At 51.2% G+C, this 27,884-nt stretch overlaps 3 protein-coding genes across 11 annotated transcripts in view; 1 reads left to right on the plus strand and 2 right to left on the minus strand.

Moving 5' to 3' along the window:
* Tango1 (transport and golgi organization 1) overlaps nucleotides 1–27,884 on the plus strand; it is a 149,933-nt gene that overhangs the window by 75,992 nt on the left and 46,057 nt on the right. For 7 of the 9 annotated variants that reach the window (XM_076209405.1, XM_076209402.1, XM_076209398.1 and 4 more), the window contains exons 4-5: nucleotides 22,816–22,901; nucleotides 27,821–27,859. In XM_076209405.1, the coding sequence (XP_076065520.1) occupies nucleotides 22,816–22,901; nucleotides 27,821–27,859 (125 nt within the window). The remainder of the gene's footprint in view (nucleotides 1–22,815; nucleotides 22,902–27,820; nucleotides 27,860–27,884) is intronic. The other 2 variants (XM_076209399.1, XM_076209400.1) reach the window with 2 other exon arrangements.
* On the minus strand, nucleotides 1,492–22,241 carry LOC143039629 (uncharacterized). The gene is made up of 8 exons (XM_076209897.1): nucleotides 12,693–22,241; nucleotides 10,315–12,650; nucleotides 9,352–9,577; nucleotides 7,576–9,305; nucleotides 6,424–7,543; nucleotides 5,982–6,377; nucleotides 4,823–5,093; nucleotides 1,492–4,558 (listed from the first exon to the last, which is right to left on the minus strand). Exons 1-8 carry the CDS (start codon nucleotides 22,111–22,113, stop codon nucleotides 1,624–1,626), a joined length of 18,435 nt encoding a protein of 6,144 aa, XP_076066012.1. The 5' UTR covers nucleotides 22,114–22,241; the 3' UTR covers nucleotides 1,492–1,623.
* On the minus strand, nucleotides 9,476–10,349 carry LOC143039409 (uncharacterized). The gene has a single exon (XM_076209406.1). It carries the CDS (start codon nucleotides 10,216–10,218, stop codon nucleotides 9,595–9,597), a length of 624 nt encoding a protein of 207 aa, XP_076065521.1. The 5' UTR covers nucleotides 10,219–10,349; the 3' UTR covers nucleotides 9,476–9,594.

The raw sequence follows: 27,884 nt of genomic DNA on the forward strand, positions 1-27,884 counted from the left end.
TGCCGCAACTCCCGAAGTCGCTGAGGAGGTTGCTGCCGCAACTCCCGAAGTCGCTGAGGAGGTTGCTGCCGCAACTCCCGAAGTCGCTGAGGAGGTTGCTGCCGCAACTCCCGAAGTCGCTGAGGAGGTTGCTGCCGCAACTCCCGAAGTCGCTGAGGAGGTTGCTGCCGCAACTCCCGAAGTCGCTGAGGAGGTTGCTGCCGCAACTCCCGAAGTCGCTGAGGAGGTTGCTGCCGCAACTCCCGAAGTCGCTGAGGAGGTTGCTGCCGCAACTCCCGAAGTCGCTGAGGAGGTTGCTGCCGCAACTCCCGAAGTCGCTGAGGAGGTTGCTGCCGCAACTCCCGAAGTCGCTGAGGAGGTTGCTGCCGCAACTCCCGAAGTCGCTGAGGAGGTTGCTGCCGCAACTCCCGAAGTCGCTGAGGAGGTTGCTGCCGCAACTCCCGAAGTCGCTGAGGAGGTTGCTGCCGCAACTCACGAAGTCGCTGAGGAGGTTGCTGCCGCAACTCACGAAGTCGCTGAGGAGGTTGCTGCCGCAACTCACGAAGTCGCTGAGGAGGTTGCTGCCGCAACTCCCGAAGTCGCTGAGGAGGTTGCTGCCGCAACTCCCGAAGTCGCTGAGGAGGTTGCTGCCGCAACTCACGAAGTCGCTGAGGAGGTTGCTGCCGCAACTCACGAAGTCGCCGAGGAGGTTGCTGCCGCAACTCACGAAGTCGCCGAGGAGGTTGCTGCCGCAACTCCCGAAGTCGCCGAGGAGGTTGCTGCCGCAACTCCCGAAGTCGCCGAGGAGGTTGCTGCCGCAACTCCCGAAGTCGCCGAGGAGGTTGCTGCCGCAACTCCCGAAGTCGCCGAGGAGGTTGCTGCCGCAACTCCCGAAGTCGCCGAGGAGGTTGCTGCCGCAACTCCCGAAGTCGCCGAGGAGGTTGCTGCCGCAACTCCCGAAGTCGCCGAGGAGGTTGCTGCCGCAACTCCCGAAGTCGCCGAGGAGGTTGCTGCCGCAACTCCCGAAGTCGCCGAGGAGGTTGCTGCCGCAACTCCCGAAGTCGCCGAGGAGGTTGCTGCCGCAACTCCCGAAGTCGCCGAGGAGGTTGCTGCCGCAACTCCCGAAGTCGCCGAGGAGGTTGCTGCCGCAACTCCCGAAGTCGCCGAGGAGGTTGCTGCCGCAACTCCCGAAGTCGCCGAGGAGGTTGCTGCCGCAACTCCCGAAGTCGCTGAGGAGGCTACTGCAACTCTCGAAGTAATTGAAGAGGTTGCTGCAACTCCCGAAATAATTGAAGAGGTTGCTGCAACTCCCGAAATAATTGAAGAGGTTGCTGCAACTCCCGAAGTAATTGAAGAGGTTGCTGCAACTCCCGAAGTAATTGAAGAGGTTGCTGCAACTCCCGAAGTAATTGAAGAGGTTGCTGCAACTCCCGAAGTAATTGAAGGGGTTGCTGCAACTCCCGAAGTAATTGAAGAGGTTGCTGCAACTCCCGAAGTAGTTGAAGAGGTTGCTGCAACTCCCGAAGTAATTGAAGAGGTTGCTGCAACTGGCAAAATAATAGAGGTTGCTCCAACTCCTGAAGTCGATGAAGATGTTTCATCTCCTAAAGTCGGTGACGAGGTTGTTCTAGTTCCCGAAGTTGTTCAGGCTGCTTTAGATATCGATATCGAACTCGCTAAAGTTGTTGCTTTAACTCTCGAGGTCACTGAAGAGGTTGCTTCAGCTCCTGAAATCATAGACAAGGTTGCTGTAGCTTCCGAAGTTACTGAGGAGGTTGCTGCAGCCCCCGAAGTCACTGAAGAGGTTGCTGCAGCTCCCGAAGTCACTGAAGAGGTTGCTGCAGCTCCCGAAGTCACTGAAGAGGTTGCTGCAGCTCCCGAAGTCCCTGAAGAGGTTGCTGCAGCTCCCGAAGTCCCTGAAGAGGTTGCTGCAGCTCCCGAAGTCCCTGAAGAGGTTGCTGCAGCTCCCGAAGTCCCTGAAGAGGTTGCTGCAGCTCCCGAAGTCACTGAAGAGGTTGCTGCAGCTCCCGAAGTCACTGAAGAGGTTGCTGCAGCTCCCGAAGTCACTGAAGAGGTTGCTGCAGCTCCCGAAGTCACTGAAGAGGTTGCTGTAGCTCCCGATGTCACTGAAGAGGTTGGTGCAACTCCCGAAGTCACTGAAGAGGTTGGTGCAGCTCCCGAAATCACTGAAGAGGTTGGTGCAACTCCCGAAGTCACTGAAGAGGTTGCTGCAGCTCCCGAAGTCACTGAAGAGGTTGCTGCAGCTCCCGAAGTCACTGAAGAGGTTGGTGCAGCTCCCGAAGTCACTGAAGAGGTTGCATCAGCTTCCACAGTAAGTAAAGAGATTGCAGAAGGGTTCGAGGCGGTCGAAGCGTTGTTGCCATCAGACATCATAGAGGAAGTTACAAGAACACCTGGGGTTGTTGAAGAGCTTGTACTGGTCTTCGATGATGCTGAAGATGCTTCGTTGGTTTCGGAAGTCATTAACAAAGTAGAGTTGATGGTCGAGTTGGAAGAAGTTTTGTTGGCTTCCGAAGTCATTGGAGAATTATCAGGGTCTGGCGTGCCAGTCATCGGTGGAACTGAACAGGTTTCACCAGTGTCAGAGGCTAGTGAAGAACTTGCACCAGTCTCTGGTGTCACTGAAGAAGTTGCACCAGCCCCAGAGACAATTGAAGAGCTTGTACCAGTACCAGAGGCCATTGAGGAGCTTGCACCAGTCTCTGGTGTCACTGAAGAGGCTGTACCAGCTTCCGAGACCACTGAAGAGGCTGTACCAACTCCCGAGACCACTGAAGAGGCTGTACCAACTCCCGAGACCACTGAAGAGGCTGTACCAACTCCCGAGGCCACTGAAGAGGTTGCACCATCTCCCGAGGCCACTGAAGAGGTTGCACCATCTCCCGAGGCCACTGAAGAGGTTGCACCATCTCCCGAGGCCACTGAAGAGGTTGCACCATCTCCCGAGGCCACTGAAGAGGTTGCACCATCTCCCGAGGCCACTGAAGAGGTTGCATCATCTCCCGAGGCCACTGAAGAGGTTGCACCAGCTTCCGAAGCCAGTGAAGAGGTTGCACAGGCTCCCGAGGCCACTGAAGAAATTGCACCATCTCCCGAGGCCGCAGAAGAAGTTGCACCATCTCCCAAGGCGATTGAAGAGGCTGCACCGGTTTCCGAGGTCCCAGAAGAGGTTGCACCAACTCCTGAGGACGCTGAAGAGGTTGCAGTTTTCGAGGCCACCGAAGAGGTTGCACCAGTTTTCGAGGCCACCGAAGAGGTTGCACCAGTTTCCGAGGCAACTGAAGAAGATGCACCAGTTTCTGAGGTAACTGAAGAGGTTGCACCAGTTTCCGAGGCCACTGAAGAGGCTGCCCCAGCTCCCGAAACTAATGAAGAGGTTGCCCCAGCTCCCGAAACTAATGAAGAGGTTGCACTAACTCTCGAGACCTCTAAAGATGTTGCACCAATTTCCGAGGTCCTAGAAGAGGTTGCACCAATTTCTGAGGTCCCTGAAAAGGTTGCACCAGCTCCCGAAGACGCTGAAGAGGCAACTCCCGATGCCACTGAAGAGGTTGTACCAGCTCCCGAGGCCACTGAAGAGGTTGTACCAGCTCCCGAGACCACTGAAGAGGTTGCACCAGCTCCCGAGACCACTGAAGAGGTTGCACCAGCTCCCGAGACCACTGAAGAGGTTACACCAGCTCCTGAGACTACTGAAGAGATTGCACCAGCTCCCAAGACCACTGAAGAGGTTGCACCATCTCCCGAGGCCACTGAAGAGGTTGCACCCGCTCTCGAGACCACTGAAGAGGTTGCACCCGCTCTCGAGACCACTGAAAAGGTTGCACCAACCCCCGAAATCCCAGAAGATGTTGTACCAGTTCTTGAAGTGATTGAAGAGGTTGCACCTGCCATTGAGTTCCCTGAGGATGCCATAGTTGCGTTTGTACAGGTTGCACTAGCACCTGAAGTTGACGAAGATGTTGCACCAACACCTGAAGTTGAAGATGTCTTGTCAATCTCCGGAGTTGTAGAGGAAGTTGGAGATATCTCTGAAATGATCGAAGAGTCTGAATTAATTTCTGAATTTGTTGAAGAGGTTGCAGCAGTCTTGGAAACTCCTGAAGAACTCGTATCAACTCCTGAAACTGTCGAGGAGGTTGCGGCCGCCCATGAAATTACTGTCGAAGAGGTTGCACCGGACACTGAATCTGTTGTTGAGGTTGCATCAGTGCCTGACAGCATCGAAGAAGTTCCAACAGCTCCTGAAGGTGTTGAGGTTGCACAGATTTCAGAGGTCGGAGAGGTGGCAGCTTCCGAAACTGGTGAAGAGGGTCTCTCGGTCTCAGCTGTTGAAGTGGTTGCAGCAGCTACTGAGGTCGCCGAAGAGGTAGGAATTACTGAAGAGGTGCTAATCACTACTGAAGAGGAATCTGTTTCTAAATCGACTGAAGAAGTGCCGGCCTCTGAGATTATTGAGGAGGTTGCTCCAGTGTTTGAAGTTTTGGATGAGGTCCAAGTCCCCGAAGTTGTCACAAAGGACGTGAACCTAACCGATGCAGTGCCAACGGGCAAGAGTCATGTATTGGAGGTCACCGATCTCCTGGTGGAGTCGCAGGATATTGAGACTGGAACAGGTCATCTTCTAGAGCTGCCAGTGATGGCCGGTATCGAGGAACACCTTCCGGAGGCAGTTGCCATGACCAGCCACCTCTCTCATGATACCTTTAGCTTCATTGAAGGAGCTAGCGAGTCGGGTGCCTTGCCAGGCGAGCTTTTGTCTGGGGTAGCCCCTGCTTCGAAAGGGAGGTCCAAGAGGCATGTAGGCACCGATAGTGACTACATGAAATTCGGGTCAGACGTAGATTTAGAGTCCGGTTCAGGGTCTGATGATGGGGATGAGGAGGGTGTCGAGGTGGGAAGTCCTGTTCCGGACCTGAAGGAGGAAGTGGAGGGCGTCGTCGAAATAGGAGGGCAGGGGAACGCTACCACCGCCAACGCGAGTGCCACACCAACCGAAAGTGCTACTGGAGGATCTCTGGAAGAGACTTCGGTTGATGAGGGTGAGGAGATGGCAGATGTGACACTTGAGATCGTAAAGCCGAAGAGCGCGTCTGCGGTTGTGGGAAAGGGATCGGAGTGTTCTCCTTCAGGAGGATTTTCGGGTTACATGGACACCACGTATTCTGTGTATGACGACGGGGAGGGGTGTAAGCTGAAAATGACGCCCACGAGGCATCATGAGGAGGAGGAGCAACAGCAGCAGGAGCAGCAGCAGCAGGCATGGAACACGGGTTCCAGCGGTCCCATTGTGTTCCAACACTTTACAGACATTTTGAAGTATTTAGACAAAGAAATAGGAGAACAGACCTCAGGATTCTGCAAGGAGGTGCACATCATCCGATCTCAATCGAGGGGTCAGGTCCACTACCAGGTCTTCGTCGGTCTTTCTCCTGTTTCGCTTTATCTGTGTAAAGTGACGAGCACGGAGACGAGGTCGGCTGCCGCCACTCCGTACAGCGACGGAGCCACGGCGGAAGGTGTCGGGGAGGAGGGGGTCGAGAAGACGTTCCCCTTTGCCACCTCGACCCCTCCGTCAGGAGTTCCAGTGAGCAGATACTCGTCCCTTATCGCGCTTTCTAACGGCACCAACGAGACTGTCGTGGCGACGCCCCTGGTGGCGGTGCCGTCAAGTGGCAAAGCGAGAGAGGAAACCGACGACCTCGGGGCCGCGCCCCAGGCCGGCGCGGCAGGGAGTCCCCACCTACAGCTGGCTGCAGGAGGGGACTCCTCTCAGGTGGCAGACATGCCTGACACATATTCAGACGTTGTAGATGAGGCTGTAGTTTACAGTATTAGTAGTGTTGTAAGCACCTCTTTACTCACCCCAGGTAAGTTCGTAGATGGGCTTGAGGACTCCAAACATCCAACAGGGCTTGGGGATCCTGACGAAGGGTATGAGAGCGGGGAGGAGGAGGAGGAGAAAGAAAATGAACTTTTACCTGTGTCCGAGGAGGAGCCTTTGGCAAGCGATACAACTGCTTCAGAGTTGCACGTGGGCATTTTGAAGTGGGCAGGCGAAGTGCAAGCTGAAGGAATGGAAGAATCAACAGTTGTTGCTGAAGTTGATCCTGCAGCTGAAGTTACGGAGCCAGCAGTTGCCATAGTTGAAGAACCAGTGATTTTGGAAGTTGAGGAAACGACAGTTGTTGAAGCTGAGGCAGCGACAATGGTTCTTGAGGTCAAGGTTCTAACAGTTGAAGTCGAATCATCGACAGTTGTTGAGGTCGAATCACCAACGGTTGTGGAGGTCGATGCAACAACGGTTGCTGATATCGAGACACCAACGAGCGTGGAGGTCGAGGCACCAGCGGTCGTTGAGGTGGAGGCTCCAACAGCTATGGATGTGCATATTCCAACGATTGTTGAGATCGAGGAACTCACTGTGGTTGAGGTCGAGGAGCCGACTGTGGTTGAGGTCGAGGAGCCGACTGTGGTTGAGATCGAGGAACCGACTGTGGTTGAGGTCGAGGAGCCAACTGTGGTTGAGGTCGAGGAACCGACTGTGGTTGAGGTCGAGGAGCCGACTGTGGTTGAGGTCGAAGCTCCAACGGTCGTTGAGGTCGAGGCACCAACGGTCGTTGAGGTCGAGGCACCAACGGTCGTTGAGGTCGAAGCACCAACGGTCGTTGAGGTCGAAGCACCAACGGTCGTTGAGGTCGATGCACCAACGGTCGTTGAGGTCGATGCACCAACGGTCGTTGAGGTCGATGCACCAACGGTCGTTGAGGTCGATGCACCAACGGTCGTTGAGGTCGAGGCACCAACGGTCGTTGAGGTCGAGGCTCCAACGGTCGTTGAGGTCGAGGCTCCAACGGTCGTTGAGGTCGAGGCTCCAACGGTCGTTGAGGTCGAGGCTCCAACGGTCGTTGAGGTCGAGGCTCCAACGGTCGTTGAGGTCGAGGCTCCAACGGTCGTTGAGGTCGAGGCTCCAACGGTCGTTGAGGTCGAGGCTCCAACGGTCGTTGAGGTCGAGGCTCCAACGGTCGTTGAGGTCGAGGCTCCAACGGTCGTTGAGGTCGAGGCTCCAACGGTCGTTGAGGTCGAGGCTCCAACGGTCGTTGAGGTCGAGGCTCCAACGGTCGTTGAGGTCGAGGCTCCAACGGTCGTTGAGGTCGAGGCTCCAACGGTCGTTGAGGTCGAGGCTCCAACGGTCGTTGAGGTCGAGGCTCCAACGGTCGTGGAGGTCGAGGCTCCAACGGTCGTGGAGGTCGAGGCTCCAACGGTCGTGGAGGTCGAGGCTCCAACGGTCGTTGAGGTCGAGGCTCCAACGCCCGTGGAGGTCGAGGCTCCAACGCCCGTGGAGGTCGAGGCTCCAACGCCCGTGGAGGTCGAGGCTCCAACGCCCGTGGAGGTCGAGGAGCCAACGCCCGTGGAGGTCGAGGAGCCAACGCCCGTGGAGGTCGAGGAGCCAACGCCCGTGGAGGTCGAGGAGCCAACGCCCGTGGAGGTCGAGGAGCCAACGCCCGTGGAGGTCGAGGAGCCAACGCCCGTGGAGGTCGAGGAACCAACGCCCGTGGAGGTCGAGGAACCAACGCCCGTGGAGGTCGAGGAGCCAACGCCCGTGGAGGTCGAGGAGCCAACGCCCGTGGAGGTCGAGGAGCCAACGCCCGTGGAGGTCGAGGAGCCAACGCCCGTGGAGGTCGAGGAGCCAACGCCCGTGGAGGTCGAGGAGCCAACGCCCGTGGAGGTCGAGGAGCCAACGCCCGTGGAGGTCGAGGAGCCAACGCCCGTGGAGGTCGAGGAGCCAACGCCCGTGGAGGTCGAGGAGCCAACGCTCGTGGAGGTCGAGGAGCTAATCATTGTCGAGGTCTTAGAACCGTCCGTCGTCGAAGTGGAAGAACTGTCCGTCGTCGAAGGCAAGGTCGAGGAACCGTCCGTCGTCGAGGTCGAGGAACCGTCCGTCGTCGAGGTCGAGGAACCGTCCGTCGTCGAGGTCGAGGAACCGTCCGTCGTCGAGGTCGAGGAACCGTCCGTCGTCGAGGTCGAGGAACCGTCCGTCGTCGAGGTCGAGGAACCGTCCGTCGTCGAGGTCGAGGAGCCGTCCGTCGTCGAGGTCGAGGAACAGTCCGTCGTCGAGGTCGAGGAACAGTCCGTCGTCGAGGTCGAGGAACAGTCCGTCGTCGAGGTCGAGGAACAGTCCGTCGTCGAGGTCGAGGAACCGTCTGTCGTCGAGGTCGAGGAACCGTCTGTCGTCGAGGTCGAGGAACCGTCCGTCGTCGAGGTCGACGAACCGTCCGTCGTCGAGGTCGAGGAACCCTCTGTCGTCGAGGTCGAGGAACCGTCCGTCGTCGAGGTCGAGGAACCGTCCGTCGTCGAGGTCGAGGAACCGTCCGTCGTCGAGGTCGAGGAACCCTCTGTCGTCGAGGTCGAGGAACCCTCTGTCGTCGAGGTCGAGGAACCCTCTGTCGTCGAGGCCGAGGAACCCTCTGTCGTCGAGGTCGAGGAACCCTCTGTCGTCGAGGCCGAGGAACCCTCTGTCGTCGAGGCCGAGGAACCCTCTGTCGTCGAGGCCGAGGAACCCTCTGTCGTCGAGGTCGAGGAACCCTCTGTCGTCGAGGTCGAGGAACCCTCTGTCGTCGAGGTCGAGGAACCCTCTGTCGTCGAGGTCGAGGAACCCTCTGTCGTCGAGGTCGAGGAACCCTCTGCCGTCGAGGCCGAGGAACCCTCTGTCGTCGAAGCCGAGGAACCCTCTGCCGTCGAGGTCGAGGAACTGTCCGCCGTTGCAGTCGAGGAACCGTCCGCCGTTGCGGTCGAGGAACCGTCCGCCGTTGCGGTCGAGGAACCGTCCGCCGTTGCGGTCGAGGAACCGTCCGCCGTTGCGGTCGAGGAACCGTCCGCCGTTGCGGTCGAGGAACCGTCCGCCGTTGAGGTCGAGGAACCGTCCGCCGTTGAGGTCGAGGAACCGTCCGCCGTTGAGGTTATGGAACCAGGCTTTGTCGAAGAGGAAGAGCTAGAAATAATTGCTGGGGAAATAAAAGAAATGGAAACTCTGTCGACAGAAGATATTGAAACAACAGCGGCAGCATTGGAAGATGGCGATGAAGAACCTCCCGAAGAGGTAGTTAGAGTATCACTCAAAGCGGAAGCTCCCGAGGCGCCAGTCCTTAAGGCCGCTGTAATGGCACCACCCGAGCCAGAATTCGATCCCGGGTTGCACCCCACCCAGACAGAGTTCGGAGAAAGGGAAACATCGGTAACAGACCTGGACACCCTTATCCAGGAGGCACTAGCGTACGAGGAACACAGTGAGAGAGACATAAATCCTCACGAGGAGCGAGTCAGGAGACATACCATGCTTGAAGAAAAAACTCTCGAACTTGGAGGGGCTCAAATGACTCTCCTCGAGGAGTTCATGGTCGAAGAGTCGCAACTTGGTGTTGTAGATGTAGATTCCATCCCTGTGACAGAAATCGCAAAAGAAAGTGTCCTGTTCTTCGAGGAGCAGATGTATGGTGGTGATGAAGAAAATCTTGGTGAAGTTGGTCAACTTCTTGGTGAAAAAATGGAGGATAAGGCGAGTACCATTGAGGACGACCTAGATGAACTGATGAATCAGGTTGTGGTATCTGAGAATGCGGACGCATTGGACGAGTGGAGTGAGATGGAGCCCGGTGAATTCACCGAGCTGGACCACTCGATCGAAGAAGTCGTCAGAATGCCCGAGGAAGAATTTGAGAAATCTGTTGAAGTTACCGAAATCTTAGAGACAAGCGAAGAGGTCGCCAAAGCTCCAGTGACTGAGGAGGTCGTCGAAGAATTAATGGAAGATGTCGAAGCTACAGTAACAAAAGAGGTCATCGAGGCTCCAGTAGAGGAAGAGGACGTCGGAGCTCCATTGGCCGAAGAGGTCGTTGAGGTTCCAGTGACCGAAGAGGTCGTCGAAGCTCCAGTGACCGAAGAGTTCGTCGAAGCTCCATTGACCGAAGAGGTCGTGGAAGCTCCAGTGACCGAAGAGGTCGTGGAAGCTCCATTGACCGAAGAGGTCGTGGAAGCTCCATTGACCGAAGAGGTCGTGGAAGCTCCATTAACCGAAGAGGTCGTGGAAGCTCCAGTGACCGAAGAGGTCGTGGAAGCTCCAGTGACCGAAGAGGTCGTGGAAGCTCCAGTGACCGAAGAGGTCGTGGAAGCTCCAATGACCGAAGAGGTCGTGGAAGCGCCAGTGACCGAAGAGGTCATGGAAGCTCCAGTGACCGAAGAGGTCGTCGAGGTTCCAGTGACCGAAGAGGTGGTTCAAGCTCCAGTGACCGAAGAGATGGTTCAAGCTCCAGTGACCGAGATGGTTGAAGCTCCAGTGACCGAAGAGGTGGTCGAAGCTCTAGTGACCGAAGAGGTAGTCGAAGCTCCAATAACCGAAGAGGTGGTCGAAACTCCAGTAACCGAAGAGGTGGTCAAAGCTCCAGTTACCGAAGAGGTGGTCGAAGCTCCAGTGACCGAAGAGGTGGTCGAAGCTCCAGTGACCGAAGAGGTGGTCGAAGCTCCAATAACCGAAGAGGTGGTCGAAACTCCAGTAACCGAAGAGGTGGTCGAAGCTTCAGTGACCGAAGAGGTGGTCGAAGCTCCAGTGACCGAAGAGGTGGTCGAAGCTCCATTGACCGAAGAGGTGGTCGAAGCTCCATTGACCGAAGAGGTGGTCGAAGCTCCAGTGACCGAAGATGTGGTCGAAGCTCCAGTGACCGAAGAAGTGGTCGAAGCTCCACTGACCGAAGAAGTGGTCGAAGCTCCAGTGATCGAAGAGGTGGTCGAAGCTCCAGTAACCGAAGAGTTCGTCGAAGTTCCATTGACCAAAGAGGTGATCGAAGCTCCATTGACTGAAGAGGTGGTCGAAGCTCCAGTGACCGAAGATGTGGTCGAAGCTCCAGTGACCGAAGAGGTCGTGGAAGCTCCAGTGACCGAAGAGGTCGTGGAAGCTCCAGTGACCGATGAGGTCATCGAAGCTCCAGTGACCGAAAAGGTGGTCGAAGCTCCAGTGACCGAAGTGGTGGTCGAAGCTCCAGTGACCGAAGTGGTCGAAGCTCCAGCGACTGAAGAGGTTGTCGAATCTCCTTTGACCGAAGAGGTAGTCGAAGCCCCAGTGACCGAAGATGTGGTCGAAGCTCCATTGACCGAAGAGGTCGTCGAAGCTTTATTGACCGAAGAGGTTGTCGAAGCTCTATTGACCGAAGAGGTGGTCGAAGCTCTATTGACCGAAGAGGTGGTCGAAGCTCTATTGACCGAAGAGGTCGTCGGAGCTCCAGTGACCGAAGAGGTCGTCGAAGCTTCATTGACCGAAGAGGTCGTCGAAACTTCATTGACCGAAGAGGTCGTCGAAGCTCCAGTGACCGAAGAGGTCGTCGAAGTTTTATTGACCGAAGAGGTCGTGAAAGCTCCAGTGACCGAAGAGGTGGTCGAAGCTACAGTGACCGAAGAGGTGGTCGAAGCTCCAGTGACCGAAGAGGTCATCGAAGCTCCAGTGACCGAAGAGGTCGTGGAAGCTCCAGTGACCGAAGAGGTGGTCGAAGCTCCAATGACTGAAGAGGTCGTGGAAACCCCAGTGACCGAAAAGGTTGTGGAAGCTCCATTGACCGAAGAGGTCGTGGAAGCTCCATTTACCGAAGAGGTCGTGGAAGCTCCATTGACAGAAGAGTTCGTCGAATCTCCTTTGACCGAAGAGGTACTAGAAGCTCCATTGACCAAAAAGTTCGTCGAAGCTCCACTGACCAAAGAGTTCGACGAATCTCCACTGACCGAAGATACCATCGAAGCTCCATTGACCGAAGAGGTCTTCGAAGCCCCATTGACAGAAGAGGTCTTCGAAGCCCCATTGACAGAAGAGGTCGTCGAAGCTCCAGTGACTGAAGAGGTCGTCGAACCTCCAGTGACCGAAGAGGTGGTCGAAGCTCGAGTGACCGAAGAAGTGGTCGAAGCTCCAGTGACCGAAGAGGTGGTCGAAGCTCTAGTGACCGAAGAGGTGGTCGAATCTCCAGCGATCGAAGAGGTGGTCGAATCTCCAGTGACCGAAGAGGTGATCGAATCTCCAGTGACCGAAGAGGTGGTCGAATCTCCAGTGACCGAAGAGGTGGTCGAAGCTCCAGTGACCGAAGAGGTTGTCGAAGCTCCAGTGACCGAAGAGGTTGTCGAAGCTCCAGTGACAGAAGAGGTCGTGGAAGCTTCATTGTCCGAAGAGGTGGTCGAAACCCCAGTGACCGAAGAGGTGGTCGAAGCCCCAGTGATCGAAGAGGTGGTCGAAGCCCCAGTGATCGAAGAGGTGGTCGAAGCCCCAGTAATCGAAGAGGTGGTCGAAGACCCAGTGACCGAAGAGGTGATCGAAGCCCCAGTGACCGAAAAGGTGGTCGAAGCCCCAGTGACCGAAAAGGTGGTCGAAGCCCCAGTGACCGAAAAGGTGGTCGAAGCCCCAGTGACCGAAGAGGTGGTCGAAGCCCCAGTGATCGAAGAGGTCGAAGCTTTATTGACCGAAGAAGTCGTCGAAGCTTTATTGACCGAAGAAGTCGTCGAAGCTTTATTGACCGAAGAGGTCGAAGGTCCATTGAGTGAAGAGGTGGTCGAAGCTCTATTGTCCGAAGAGGTGGTCGAAGCTCTTTTGATCGAAGAGGTGGTCGAAGCTCCAGTGACTGAAGAGGTCATTCAAGCTCCATTGACCAAAGAGGTGGTCGAAGCTGTATTGACCGAAGAGGTGGTCGAAGCTCCAGTGACCGAAAAGGTGGTCGAGGCTCCATTGACCGAAGAGATCGTGGAAGCTCCAGTGACCGAAGAGGTCGTGGAAGCTCTATTGACCAAAGAGGTCGTGGAAGCTCCATTGACCGAAGAGATCGTGGAAGCTCCATTGACCGAAGAGGTCGTGGAAGCTCCATTGACCGAAGAGGTCGTGGAAGCTCCATTGACCGAAGAGGTCGTGGAAGCTCCATTGACCGAAGAGGTCGTGCGAGCTCCATTGACCGAAGAGGTCGTGGAAGCTCCAATGACCGAAGAGGTCGTGGAAGCTCCAGTGACAGAAGAGGTCGTGGAAGCTCCAGTGACCGAAGAGGTTGTGGAAGCTCCAGTGACCGAAGAGGTCGTGGAAGCTCCAATGACCGAAGAGGTCGTGGAAGCTCCAGTGACCGAAAAATTCGTGGAAGCTCCAGTGACCGAAGAGTTCGTGGAAGCTTCAGTGACCGAAGAGGTGGTCGAAGCTCCAGTGACCGAAAAGGTGGAAGCTCCATTGACCGAAGAGGTGGAAGCTCCAGTAACCGAAGAGGTGGTCGAGGCTACAGTGACCGAAGAGGTCGTGGAAGCTCCAATGACCGAAGAGGTCGTGGAAGCTCCAGTGAGTGAAGAGGTCGTGGAAGCTCCAGTGACTGAAGAGGAGGTGGAAGCTCCAGTGACTGAAGAGGTCATGGAAGCTCCAGTGACTGAAGAGGTCGTGGAGGCTCCAGTGCTCGAAGAGGTTGTAGAGGCTCCAGTGCTCGAAGAGGTCGTGGAGGCTCCAGTGACTGAAGAGGACGTGGAGGCTCCAGTGACTGAAGAGGTCGTGGAAGCTCCAGTGACTGAAGAGGTCATGGAAGCTCCAGTGACTGAAGAGGACGTGGAGGCTCCAGTGCTCGAAGAGGTTGTAGAGGCTCCAGTGCTCGAAGAGGTCGTGGAGGCTCCAGTGACTGAAGAGGGCGTGGAGGCTCCAGTGACTGAAGAGGTCGTGGAAGCTCCAGTGACTGAAGAGGTCGTGGAAGCTCCAGTGACTGAAGAGGTCGTGGAAGCTCCAGTGACTGAAGAGGTCGTGGAAGCTCCAGTGACTGAAGAGGAAGCTCCATTGACCGAAGAGGTCGAATCTCTAGTGACCGAGGAGGTGGTCGAAGCTCCAGTGACCGAAGAGGTGGTCGAATCTCCAGTGACCGAAGAGGTGGTCGAATCTCCAGTGACCGAAGAGGTGGTCGAATCTCCAGTGACCGAAGAGGTGGTCGAATCTCCAGTGACCGAAGAGGTCGAATCTCCAGTGACCGAAGAGGTCGAAGCTCCATTGATCGAAAAGGTGGTCGAAGCTCCAGTGACCGTAGAGTTCGTCGAAGCTCCAGTGACCGACGAGTTCGTCGAAGCTCTAGTGACCGAAGAGTTCGTCGAAGCTCCAGTGACCGAAGAGTTCGTCGAAGCTCCAGTGACCGAAGAGTTCGTCGAAGCTCCAGTGACCGAAGAGTTCGTCGAAGCTCCAGTGACCGAAGAGTTCGTCGAAGCTCCAGTGACCGAAGAGTTCGTCGAAGCTCCAGTGACCGAAGAGTTCGTCGAAGCTCCAGTGACCGAAGAGTTCGTCGAAGCTCCAGTGACCGAAAAGTTCGTCGAAGCTCCTGTGACCGAAGAGGTGGTCGAAGCTCCTGTTACCGAAGAGGTGGTCCAAGCCTTGGAAGTGGAAGCTCCATTGACCGAAGAGGTCGTGGAAGCTTCATTGACCGAAGAGGTGGTGGAAGCTCCATTGACCGAAGAGGTGGTGGAAGCTCCATTGACCGAAGAGGTCGTGGAAGCTCCAGTGACCGAAGAGGTCGTGGAAGCTCCAGTGACCGAAGAGGTGGTGGAAGCTCCAGTGACCGAAGAGGTCGTGGAAGCTCCAGTGACCGAAGAGGTGGAAGCTCCAGTGACCGAAGAGGTCGTGGAAGCTCCATTGACCGAAGAGGTCGTGGAAGCTCCATTGACCGAAGAGGTCGTGGAAGCTCCAGTGACCGAAGAGGTGGTCGAAGCTCCAGTGACCGAAGAGGTCGTGGAAGCTCCAGTGACCGAAGAGGTCGTGGAGGCTCCAATGACCGAAGAGGTCGTGGAAGCTCCAGTAACCGAAGAGGTCGTGGAAGCTCCAGTGATCGAAGAGGTGGTCGAAGCTCCAGTAACCGAAGAGGTGGTCGAAGCTCCAGTAACCGAAGAGGTGGTCGAAGCTCCAGTGACCGAAGAGGTGGTCGAAGCTCCAGTGACCGAAGAGGTGGTCGAAGCTCCAGTGACCGAAGAAGTGGTCGAACCTTCAGTGACCGAAGAAGTGGTCGAAGCTCCAGTGACCGAAGAGTTGGTCGAAGCTCCAGTGACCGAAGAGGTGGTCGAAGCTCCAGTGACCGAAGAGGTGGTCGAAGCTCCAGTGACCGAAGAGGTGGTCGAAGCTCCAGTGACCGAAGAGGTGGTCGAAGCTCCAGTGACCGAAGAGGTGGTCGAGGCTCCAGTGACCGAAGAGGTGGTCGAGGCTCCAGTGACCGAAGAGGTGGTCGAGGCTCCAGTGACCGAAGAGGTGGTCGAGGCTCCAGTGACCGAAGAGTTCGTCGAGGCTCCAGTGACCGAAGAGTTCGTCGAAGCTCCAGTGACCGAAAAGTTCGTCGAAGCTCCAGTGACCGAAAAGTTCGTCGAAGCTCCAGTGACCGAAAAGTTCGTCGAAGCTCCAGTGACCGAAGAGTTCGTCGAAGCTCCAGTGACCGAAGAGGTGGTCGAATCTCCAGTGACCGAAGAGGTGGTTGAAGCCCCAGTGACCGAAGAGGTGGTCGAAGCCCCAGTGACCGAAGAGGTGGTTGAAGCCCCAGTGACCGAAGAGGTGGTCGAAGCTCCAGTGACCGAAGAGGTGATCGAAGCTTCAGTGACCGAAGAGGTGATCGAAGTTCCATTGACCGAAGAGGTCGTCGTAGCTTTATTGACCGAAGAGGTCGTCGAAGCTCCATTGACTGAAGAGGTGGTCGAAGCTCCATTAACTGAAGAGGTGGTCGAAGCTTTATTGACCGAAGAGGTGGTCGAAGCTTTATTGACCGAAGAGGTGGTCGAAGCTTTATTGACCGAAGAGGTGGTCGAAGCTTTATTGACCGAAGAGGTGGTCGAAGCTCTATTGATCGAAGAGGTCGAATCTCCAGTGACTGAAGAGGTGGTTGAAGCTTCATTGACCGAAGAGGTGGTCGAAGCTCTAGTGACCGAAAAGGTCGAAGCTCCTGTGACTGAAGAGATGGTCGAAGCTCCAGTGACCGAAGAGGTGGTCGATGCTCCAGTGACCGAAGAGGTGGTCGATGCTCCAATGACCGAAGAGGTGGTCGATGCTCCAGTGACCGAAGAGGTGGTCGATGCTCCAGTGACCGAAGAGGTGGTCGATGCTCCATTGACCGAAGAGGTCGTGGAAGCTCCAGTGACCGAAGAGGTCGTGGAAGCTCCAGTGACCGAAGATGTGGTCGAAGCTCCAGTGACCGAAGAGGTGGTCGAAGCTCCAGTGACCGAAGAGGTGGTCGAAGCTCCATTGACCGAAGAGGTGGTCGAAGCTCCATTGACCGAAGAGGTGGTCGAAGCTCCATTGACCGAAGAGGTGGTCGAAGCTCCATTGACCGAAGAGGTGGTCGAAGCTCCAGTAACCGAAGAGGTGGTCGAAGCTCCAGTAACCGAAGAGGTGGTCGAAGCTCCAGTAACCGAAGAGGTGGTCGAAGCTCCAGTAACCGAAGAGGTGGTCGAAGCTCCAGTAACCGAAGAGGTGGTCGAAGCTCCAGTAACCGAAGAGGTGGTCGAAGCTCCAGTGACCGAAGAGTTGGTCGAAGCTCCAGTGACCGAAGAGTTGGTCGAAGCTCCAGTGACCGAAGATGTGGTCGAAGCTCCAGTGACCGAAGATGTGGTCGAAGCTCCAGTGACCGAAGATGTGATCGAAGCTCCAGTGACCGAAGATGTGGTCGAAGCTCCAGTGACCGAAGATGTGGTCGAAGCTCCAGTGACCGAAGATGTGGTCGAAGCTCCAGTGACCGAAGATGTGGTCGAAGCTCCAGTGACCGAAGATGTGGTCGAAGCTCCAGTGACCGAAGATGTGGTCGAAGCTCCAGTGACCGAAGAGGTGGTCGAAGCTCCAGTGACCGAAGATGTGGTCGAAGCTCCAGTGACCGAAGATGTGGTCGAAGCTCCAGTGACCGAAGATGTGGTCGAAGCTCCAGTGACCGAAGAGGTGGTGGAAGGTCCAGTGACCGAAGAGGTGATCGAAGGTCCAGTGACCGAAGAGGTGATCGAAGGTCCAGTGACCGAAGAGGTGGTCGAAGCTCCAGTGACCGAAGAGGTGGTCGAAGCTCCAGTGACCGAAGAGGTGGTCGAAGCTCCAGTGACCGAAGAGGTGGTCGAAGCTCCAGTGACCGAAGAGGTGGTCGAAGCTCCAGTGACCGAAGAGGTGGTCGAAGCTCCAGTGACCGAAGAGGTGGTCGAAGCTCCAGTGACCGAAGAGGTGGTCGAAGCTCCAGTGACCGAAGAGGTGGTCGAAGCTCCATTGACCGAAGAGTTCGTGGAAGCTTCATTGACCGAAGAGGTGATCGAAGGTCCAGTGATCGAAGAGTTCGTCGAATCTCCAGTGACCGAAGAGGTGGTCGAATCTCCAGTGACCGAAGAGGTGGTCGAATCTCCAGTGACCGAAGAGGTGGTCGAATCTCCAGTGACCGAAGAGGTGGTCGAATCTCCAGTGACCGAAGAGGTGGTCGAATCTCCAGTGACCGAAGAGGTGGTCGAAGCCCCAGTGACCGAAGAGGTGGTCGAAGCCCCAGTGACCGAGGAGGTGGTCGAAGCCCCAGTGACCGAAGAGGTCGTGGAAGCCCTAGGGACCGAAGAGGTCGAAGCCCTAGTGACCGAAGAGGTCGTTGTAGCTTTATTGACTGAAGAGGTCGTCGAAGCTCCATTGACTGAAGAGGTCGTCGAAGCTCCATTGACTGAAGAGGTCGTCGAAGCTCCATTGACTGAAGAGGTCGTCGAAGCTCCATTGACTGAAGAGGTCGTCGAAGCTCCATTGACTGAAGAGGTCGTCGAAGCTCCATTGACTGAAGAGGTCGTCGAAGCTCCATTGACTGAAGAGGTCGTCGAAGCTCCATTGACTGAAGAGGTCGTCGAAGCTCCATTGACTGAAGAGGTCGTCGAAGCTACATTGACTGAAGAGGTCGTCGAAGCTCTATTGACAGAAGAGGTCGAATCTCCAGTGACTGAAGAGGTTGTTGAAACTTCAGTGACCGAAGAGGTGGTTGAAGCTCCTGTGACCGAAGAGGTGGTTGAAGCTCCTGTGACCGAAGAGGTGGTTGAAGCTACTGTGACCGAAGAGGTCGAGGTTCCATTGACCGAAGAGATGGTCGAAGCTCCTGTGACCGAAGAGGTGGTCGAAGCTCCAATGACCGAAGAGGTGGTCGAAGCTCCAGTGACCGAAGAGGTGGTCGAAGCTCCAATGACCGAAGTGGTCGAAGCTCCAGTGACCGAAGAGGTCATCGAAGCTCTATTGACCGAAGAGGTCATCGAAGCTCTATTGACCGAAGAGGTCATCGACGTTCTATTGACCGAAGACGTCGAATCTCTATTGCCCGAAGAGGTCGAAGTTCCATTGACCGAAAAGGTCATCGAAGATCCAGGGACCGAAAAGGTCGCCGAAGCTCCAGTGACCGAAGAGTTCGTCGAAGCTTCAGTGACCGAAGAGGTGGTCGAATCTCCAGTGACCGAAGAGATCGTCGAATCTCCAGTACTCGAAGCGGTCGTCGAATCTCCAGTGACCGAAGAGGTCGTCGAATCTCCAGTGACCGAAGAGGTCGTCGAATCTCCAGTGACCGAAGAGGTGGTCGAATCTTCAGTGACCGAAGAGGTGGTCGAATCTCCAGTGACCGAAGAGGTCGTCGAATCTCCAGTGACCGAAGAGTTCGTGGAAGCTCCAAGGACCGAAGAGTTCGTGGAAGCTCCAGCGACCGAAGAGTTCGTGGAAGCTCCAGCGACCGAAGAGTTCGTTGAAGCTCCAGCGACCGAAGAGTTCGTTGAAGCTCCAGCGACCGAAGAGTTCGTTGAAGCTCCAGCGACCGAAGAGTTCGTTGGAGCTCCAGCGACCGAAGAGTTCGTTGAAGCTCCAGCGACCGAAGAGTTCGTTGAAGCTCCAGCGACCGAAGAGTTCGTTGAAGTTCTAGCGACCGAAGAGTTCGTTGAAGTTCCAGCGACCGAAGAGTTCGTTGAAGCTCCAGTGACCGACGAGGTCGAAGCTGTAAATATTGAGGAGATTGCTGAAGTTCCAGTTACTGAAGAAGTCGCTGAAGTTCCAGTTACTGAAGAAGTCGCTGAAGTTCCAGTTACTGAAGAAGTCGCTGAAGTTCCAGTTACTGAAGAAGTCGCTGAAGTTCCAGTTACTGAAGAAGTCGCTGAAGTTCCAGTAACTGAAGAAGTCGCTGAAGTTCCAGTTACTGAAGAAGCCGCTGAAGTCCCAGTTACTGAAGAAGTCGCTGAAGTCCCAGTTACTGAAGAAGTCGCTGAAGTCCCAGTTACTGAAGAAGTCGCTGAAGTCCCAGTTACTGAAGAAGTCGCTGAAGTCCCAGTTACTGAAGAAGTCGCTGAAGTCCCAGTTACTGAAGAAGTCGCTGAAGTCCCAGTTACTGAAGAAGTCGCTGAAGTCCCAGTTACTGAAGAAGTCGCTGAAGTCCCAGTTACTGAAGAAGTCGCTGAAGTCCCAGTTACTGAAGAAGTCGCTGAAGTCCAAGTTACTGAAGAAGTCGCTGAAGTCCCAGTTACTGAAGAAGTCGCTGAAGTCCCAGTTACTGAAGAAGTCGCTGAAGTCCCAGTTACTGAAGAAGTCGCTGAAGTCCCAGTTACTGAAGAAGTCGCTGAAGTCCCAGTTACTGAAGAAGTCGCTGAAGTCCCAGTTACTGAAGAAGTCGCTGAAGTCCCGGTTACTGAAGAAGTCGCTGAAGTCCCGGTTACTGAAGAAGTCGCTGAAGTCCCGGTTACTGAAGAAGTCGCTGAAGTCCCGGTTACTGAAGTCGCTGAAGTCCCGGTTACTGAAGAAGTCGCTGAAGTCCCGGTTACTGAAGAAGTCGCTGAAGTCCCGGTTACTGAAGAAGTCGCTGAAGTCCCGGTTACTGAAGAAGTCGCTGAAGTCCCGGTTACTGAAGAAGTCGCTGAAGTCCCGGTTACTGAAAAAGTCGCTGAAGTCCCAGTTACTGAAGAAGTCGCTGAAGTCCCGGTTACTGAAGAAGTCGCTGAAGTCCCAGTTACTGAAGAAGTCGCTGAAGTCCCAGTTACTGAAGAAGTCGCTGAAGTCCCAGTTACTGAAGAGGTCGCTGAAGTCCCAGTTACTGAAGAGGTCGCTGAAGTCCCAGTTACTGAAGAGGTCGCTGAAGTCCCAGTTACTGAAGAGGTCGCTGAAGTCCCAGTTACTGAAGAGGTCGCTGAAGTTCCAATTATCGAAGAGGTCTCTGCAGTTCCAGATACTGAAGAGGTCTCTGAAGTTCCAGTTACCGAAGAGGTCGTTGAAGTTCCAGTTACTGAGGAGGTGACTGAAGTCGCATTCACAGAAGAGGTGGTAGAATCTGAAGTGACCCTGAAGGAAGAAATTGTCGAAGTGCGAGAGGCTATTACCGAAGTAACTGAAGTACTTGAAACTCTTGCCGTTGAAGACGTCACTGAAGTAACTGAAGTTCCAGATACGGAAGAAGTACTCGAAATGTCGGTTGTTGAAGTGTTGATCAAAGATTCAGAGGCGGAAATGGTTCCTGAAATTCTAGTGATGGACGTGACGGAAGCATTTGAGACTGAAGAAGTTCTTGAGCTTTCCATTATTGAGGAGCTGATGGAAGTTCCAGTGACTGAAGAGCCTAAAATGGACGAGGTTGAAGTTTTAGTGTTGGAGGAAGTCTCTGAAGTCGTGGAGGATGAGATTAAGACTCCTGCTGAAGAGGTATCCATGGTTCGTGTTGTTGAAGAGGTCACTGATGCTCCTGTTGTTGAAGAGGCATCTGAGGTTTCTTTTGCTGAAGAGATGTCTGATGTTTCTGATAAAGAGGTTACCGAAGTTCCTGTCATTGAAGAGATACCTGAGATTCCTGTTGTTGAAGAGGTCGCTGAAGTTTCTGTTGTTGAAGAGGTTATCGAAGTTCCTGTTGTTGAAGAGGCACCTGAGGTTTCTGTTGCTGGAGAGATGTCTGATGTTTCTGTTGAAGAGGTTAGCGAAGTTTCCGTTGTTGGAGAGGTTACCGAAGTTTCCGTTGAAGAGGTTACAGAAGTTCCCGTTGTTGAAGAGGTTAGCGAAGTTCCCGTTGTTGAAGAGGTTAGCGAAGTTCCCGTTGTTGAAGAGGTTAGCGAAGTTCCCGTCGAGGAGGTAAGCCAAGTTCCCGTCGGAGAGATTACCGAGGTTCCCGTTGTCGAAGAGGTTACCGAGGTTCCCGTCGTCGAAGAGGTTACCGAATTTCCCGTCGTCGAAGAGGTTACCGAATTTCCCGTCGTCGAAGAGGTTACCGAATTTCCCGTCGTCGAAGAGGTTACCGAAGTTCTCGTCGTCGAAGAGGTTGCCGAAGTTCCCGTCGTCGAAGAGGTTACCGAAGTTCCCGTCGTCGAAGAGGTTACCGAAGTTCCCGTTGTTGAAGAGGTTACCGAAGTTCCCGTTGTTGAAGAGGTTACCGAAGTTCCCATTGTTGAAGAGGTTACCGACGTTCCCATTGTTGAAGAGGTTACCGACGTTCCCGTTGTTGAAGAGGTTACCGACGTTCCCGTTGTTGAAGAGGTTACCGACGTTCCCGTTGTTGAAGAGGTTGCCGAAGTTCCCGTTGTTGAAGAGGTTGTTGAAGTTCCCGTTGTTGAAGAGGTTGCCGAAGCTCCCGTTGTTGAAGAGGTTACCGAGGCTCCCGTTGTTGAAGAGGTTGCCGAAGCTCCCGTTGTTGAAGAAGTTGCCGAAGTTCCCGTTGTTGAAGATGTTAGCGAAGTTCCCGTCGAGGAGGTTGCCGAAGTTCCCGTTGTTGATGAAGTTATCGAAATTCCCGTTGTTGAAGAGGTTGCCGAAGTTCCCGTTGTTGAAAAGGTTACTGAAGTTCCTGTCGTTGAAGACACACCTGATGTTTCTATTGTTGAAGAAGCACCTGATGTTTCTTTTGTTGAAGAGGCACCTGAAGTTCCTGTTGTTGAAGAGGGTATCGAAGTTCCCGTTGTTGAAGAGGCACCTGAGGGTCCTGTTGTTGAAGACGCGGCTGAGGTCTCTCTTGTTAAGAAAGTTACTGAACTTCCTGTTGTTGAAGATGTACCTGAGGTTCCTGTTGTTGAAGAGGTCACAGAAGTGCTTGGTGAAGTTATGGAGGTTCTTGTAGAAGAGGTTACTGAAGGCCCTCTTCCTGAGATTATAGATGTTCCCGTCATTGAAGAGGGAGAACCTCCTGGTGAGGTGATCACTGTTGAAGAAATTACGGAAGAGATTGTTGACAAAGAACTTGTGCATGACACAACTGATGAACCAGAGGAGCAAATTGTGGACAAAGTTCCTAAAGTGATGGATACTGTACATATTGAAGGTATTCTTGTCAAACACTGTGTTGTATCAGTAGAAGTGCCTCAGTATCCTGTAAGTAGATATTACTTTGTATTGGATCTCTTGATCAAAATATTTTTCTTTATTTCATAACATTGTGTAAAATATAAAAGGCTGTCCCATGTATTAATGCTCTTGCAAATTTGATTGTTGGATTTGAGCAAAAATAGACAAACACTGTATTTGATGATGCAGTGTGTATTTTGAACAGTGTTTCCATTCAAGTATGTATCAAGGTGTTTATCAGTATCTTGTATTAGTTTAGAATTTTTTAGATTTTGTTGCATATTTTTGTTGTTTATTAGAGCATATAGGTTTTATTTTATCCAGTATGAATACCAGTATACACATGAATGTGTGTCTGTGTCTATTTTGTATTTGTAAATACCCATTTAAGTAATGATGCATAAGCTATTATTCTCAAGTTGTTCTCTTTATGGTTGAATTTTGTGAAACAGAAAATTTAGATGACATGATTGTTTTTCATTTCACAATTTTTGTATACTTATCTTTTTTTTTTTATTATTTACCAGATGACAGAGTTGAAGAGGAGGACTTGCCACCACAGGAGTTTGATACAGAAGAGGAATCCTTCCTTGCTCAGGCAGAAGAGCAGTTCGTAAGTATCCTCTGACTTGTCTTTTTTTTTTTTTTTTTCCCAAACATTTGAGAGGCTATCTTAAATTGGCATCTTATTCTTGCATTTAGTTAAATATGATTGGTTAATTTTTTGTATATATATATATATATATATAGATATATGTATTTACCTAGTTGTATTATACGGGAAGGGGAGCTATGCTCGTGGTGAGTCTTTTTATCTCTCAACATCTAGTTTCTTAAATTCTTGTATGGTGTTTGCACACAATATTATTTCATCTGTTTTAGACACCACTCTGTGTGGATTTTTTTTTTTTTTTTCCCTCCTTCAGATATCTTCTGTATCCTTTTTGAGTTTTTCATCCCCTTGTTTTTCTTCTATCCCACTTCAATAAGTGGCCAGTAGATCGCATCTTTCTCTTCTTTGTTCTGGGGTAGGTAGTTCCAGTTTAGACAGTCTTGCTCGCATGTAAATTTTGAAAGTGTTGTGGCCATCTTTGTTGTTGCCCTTTAGATTCTTTCTATTTTCCCTCGGTAAATACAACTAGGTAAATACACAAAAAGCAAAGACAAAGATGGCACCAACACTTTCCAAATTGACATATGAACAAAAATTGTCCATATTGGAACTACCAACTCTGGAACAAAGAGGAGAAAGAGAAGATCTAGTGACTATAGAATCATGAAAGGAATGGAAGTCCTTGATAGAGATAATTTATTAAAGTGGGACAATGGAAAAACAAGAGGACATGAAAAGAAACTCAAAAAGGATAATTATAGAAGAGATCTGAAAAAGAATAGCTTCCCACACAGAGTGGTGGAAACCTGGAATAAATTAGATAAGGTAACAGTGTGTGCAAACACCATTCAAGATTTTAAGAAAAAACTTGATGCTGAAAGATACAAAGACAGGTCACTATGAGCATAGCTCCTTTTCCGTATAATACAACTAGATAAATAAAACTAGGTAAATACACATGCACTTAGAATAGTGCATACACACATGCATTCATGTGTGAGTATGTATGTGTTGATTTGTTCGATGCTAATTCCTGAAATACACTGACATAGTATATAGACATGGTTCAGCTAAGAGCTAGTGATTTTATGCTTCATGTCTGGTTTTAATGTGAAGGGTGGCAAGGGGGATGGGTGTCAGTCCACATAGACCAGTGTTTCCCAACCTTTTTTGGACTAGCGCCCCCTTTGGACACAAGTTTTTATCAGTGCCTCCCTCCCTCGCCCCTATCAAATCAAATTTTGATTGCTAGGTATAATAGATTTATCTTGCATTGCAAAATAAGTCTTGATGGCCTCATGGCTTCATTTGAAAATACTTTCTCATAAACCACATTGGTTATTGTGGATTTTTAGAAGTAATATATACCTAGACTTCAAATATTCTACACTGTTGCCAATGTTTTCTCTTTTCCAACATAATGGGTAAATTAAAGCACAAAAAATAAACTAAATTACAATACCAAAAAAAAATCATGAATAGTGACAGCCTGCAGTCACTGCCAACTCCTCAACTATTAACTTCTTCAATACAATGACTCCTTTGTATGCATCATGAGCCGTAAGTGGGGTATACGAGAATGTTGGCCTCCTTATTATATATATATTTTGTTGCTGAGTGACCCTCAAATTCTGTGAACAGGCTTGAAAGAGGAGTATAACAGCAGTAACTTTGTTTTGTAATACGGATATTGTAATGCATCATTGTAGATCAAGCTATTTGATGTGCTTGCAAATATTTGACTTGTATTGAAGAGGTTAAGCCTACTGAGGAACAACTGCAGGGGGAGGGTGCAAGTTTATCAACTTGTAAAATAATATCACTAAAGTGATAGGGTTGATGAAAGAGTATTAGGATGGTTTGGACACATGGAAAGAATGAGTGAAGAAAGACTAGTAAAAGAGGTATGGAAGGCAGATGTGGAAGGAGTGAGCATGAGGGGACATCCTAGGATGAGGTGGATGGATGGGGTGAAGGGGGCTTTGGGGAAGAGGGGAATATCTGTTGAGGAAGGACGGGAGAGGACAGAAGACGGGTGAATGGAGAATGGTTGTATATGGATGTTGTGATGCATGAGGTGGAATGGGTGGGGGGATGGGGGGTGAGGTAGTATGTGTGAGCAAAATTTGACGCAGCCCGAAGGGATTTCTCCCCATCTTCTCCTTTTATGCATGGGGGGACGGAGTGGGGAGGTCGCCGATTAAATGAAGCGGCCTTGCTGTGGATGTGCTGTGACTTGTGACACTGTCTCTGATCCAGGGCAGTGGACAAGGTGCAGGGATGACCTGTCATCCAGGAGGTGCTAAGATAAGAGGGAGGGTGGAGGGGAGTGGAGTGTATTTAGGGATGGAATGGGTGGGAATGATTTTATGCCTTTTTCCTTTTGGCTACCTCCCTTGAAAGGGGGAAAAGGCCTTGGTATATGTATGTATGTATGTTACTTGATAGTTTAGTTATGAGAAATTTACTATGATGAAATACTGCAGTAGTGAGAAAAAAAACTGGTCTGTGTAGAAACAATTTAAAAAGTTGTGTTATGAGATGAAGCAGTTCTATTTTGTGTGACAGAATGACCGGTGCATGACTTATAACGTGTTGTGATTAAACTGGAATAAACTTAGGGTTTGCTGTGATTAAACTTGTAACATTACTTAATCTGTCAAATGCATGAACCCAGGGTAATTGTTGATACTTTGTAGCACATATTTTTAAAGTCACTAATATTGAATTATTCTAATCAACATTAAAAAAATAAATAAACATGATCCCAGCACCCCCTAAGTTATGTATTAACATTTAGTGCCCCCATTTAACATAGTAACATCTCCAAAGGAGTGATAGTACCCATGTTGGGAATCCCTGACGTAGACCCTATCAGAATGGAATGCATCCATTAACTGTAAAAATTGCTGTTAGCCAGAACATTTTAAGATATGCCATGTTTATTTATAATTTGCATTACCGTATTTTACGGCTTACAAGACGCACTTTTTTTTTTCCTAAAAAATACCCTGAAAAATGCTAATGCATCTTCCAAGACGAATGTTGTATTGCAAGGCAACACCCAGGCTCATGTAAGCTTGGACACTTGACCGATAGCGACCTGGATTTGTATGTTGAGTCATTACACTATGATGTTAGCTTAAGTAATATTTAATTCAACCTTTTATATTATGTAAACTCGGTACTTAGCTGTTACAAGTATTTCCAATACCATAATCCTTCCTGGAGCCTACTCGGCGTGTGGAGAAAACGGGCCGTTCCCTCGTCTCATAGCAACACACACATACACACGAATGCACACAAGTGACAGGTGCCTTGATCAGTTACCACCAGGCTATCACATGTGTCATAAGATTTTTTTGTCCTGGAAATTATCACCCATGGCTAGTTCATAAAAACGGTTTAGTTATACTGTCACATACAAGCTACAAGTTGTACGATATGCCAAAGAACACTGTAAAAGAGCAGCAGAAAGACACTTTAGACCACCGCCTCCCGAAAAAATGATTCGGCAGTGGAGTTTTATATATCTACATCCATATTTTTGAAATTTTTATTTTATTTTTATGAAAATAAAACCACCCTTGGACAATGAAAAATGTATAGTACAGTATATTTACTAATCACCAACCAGTATCATCGCCATACAAACAAAATCGGACAAGTGATTTCGTAATGTAAACAATACGTCCAATACGTGTCGTCCTTGCTTCTTATGTTTTTGTGTTCAGTGGTTGGGTATATGGTGAATGTGTTCTTGTATGAGAATGACTTCTTTTTTTTTTCTTAGAAATTTCTTTCAGATATTAGGGTGCGTCTTCCAAGATGCAGCGTCTTAGAAGCCGTAAAATACGGTATGTGGCTCTGAAAGGAAACCAAAACAAGGATTTGATTTTGTGTTCATATAGTTGATTACAAAAGTTGCATTGCTCATTTTTAGTATTGTTAACAATAACCAAGACTTCTGTAATAGGGAACAATATCACAATGAAGAAAAGTCATAGAAGGTGATTAGGGACATGTTAAAGAAGGATAGTTAAACAAAAGGATAGTAGAATTCCAAAATGATCACCATTCTTTATTAAGTGGATTTCTCTGTCCAATCACAAAATAATGCCACATGACTGGTCTGTAGGGATGTCACTAAAGCCCTAGATGTGTCGATTGCACAAGTTTTATGCAGGCCATACTCCATTCAAGGTGTTACACCTGAATTTAACTGTGTAGTTGTAATGTAATGTGGTTGTGGGATGTAAGCTTCTGGGGAACTATTGATGGGTATCTACCAATGATGATCCTTCAGAATAGATGACAAGGAGAACCATCTCCTTACCATCCATTTCCATAACTCATAAACTCCGTATGAAAATGGATGGTAAGGAGATGATCCTCGTTAACCTCATTAATTCATTAACCCCTTAACCTTGTGGTAGGGGAGAAAGAATACTGCCACCAAGTTTTCCCACTTGAGTCATAAAAGGCAACAAAAATGGGATGGAGATAGTACTAGGCATCCTACTCTGTAGCTCCAAAGGGGACATAAAAAAAAAAGGTGGGGGTGCATAAGAGGGTCTGGGAGGAGTGTAATTGTTTGACTACATAGTTTGGAGGCATTGAGATAAAGGCATCACTTGGGTTCTTCTCTTTATTGGTAAGTCTTGACAGTAGGAATGTTCCACAAAGGGTTACAGAGAGCAAGAAACCTAGTCCCATCACCCCATCCCATTCTAAAGACTGAACAGATATAATTTCAAGATGTTAATCTTGGAAACAAAAGTGGCATCATTGCTTCATGTTGAGAAGTTCTCTGATTTTATTCCTATAATGCAGTTAGCTGAAGAAAATTGACTTGCATCTTCAGACATTCCTTTTAATGGATGCCGAGAATAATTTGACATTGATTTCCTATTTTACAGTGGGAACTTACTGCGGGACTAAAGCAGGTAAAAATAATGGTAAATGTTATTGTAACTCTTTAGC

This window comes from Oratosquilla oratoria, chromosome 26 (assembly GCF_046742065.1).
Source record: "Oratosquilla oratoria isolate Oo_2021 chromosome 26, ASM4674206v1, whole genome shotgun sequence".
NCBI classification, from domain to species: Eukaryota; Metazoa; Arthropoda; class Malacostraca; order Stomatopoda; family Squillidae; genus Oratosquilla; species Oratosquilla oratoria.

Bases quoted from the DNA above. Each gene is read 5' to 3' on its own strand.
- LOC143039409 (XM_076209406.1), bottom strand. From the start codon at position 10,218: ATGACCTCTTCGGTCACTGGCGCTTCCACGACCTCTTCGGTCATTGGA.
- LOC143039629 (XM_076209897.1), bottom strand. From the start codon at position 22,113: ATGACGGGAACATCTATAATCTCAGGAAGAGGGCCTTCAGTAACCTCT. The intron at 12,651-12,692 runs CGACCACCTCTT...TGACCTCTTCAG, and splicing joins CTCTTCGGTCAATACAGCTT to TCACTGGAGCTTCGACCACC. The intron at 7,544-7,575 runs GTTGGTTCCTCG...GGGCGTTGGTTC, and splicing joins GCTCCTCGACCTCCACGGGC to CTCGACCTCCACGGGCGTTG.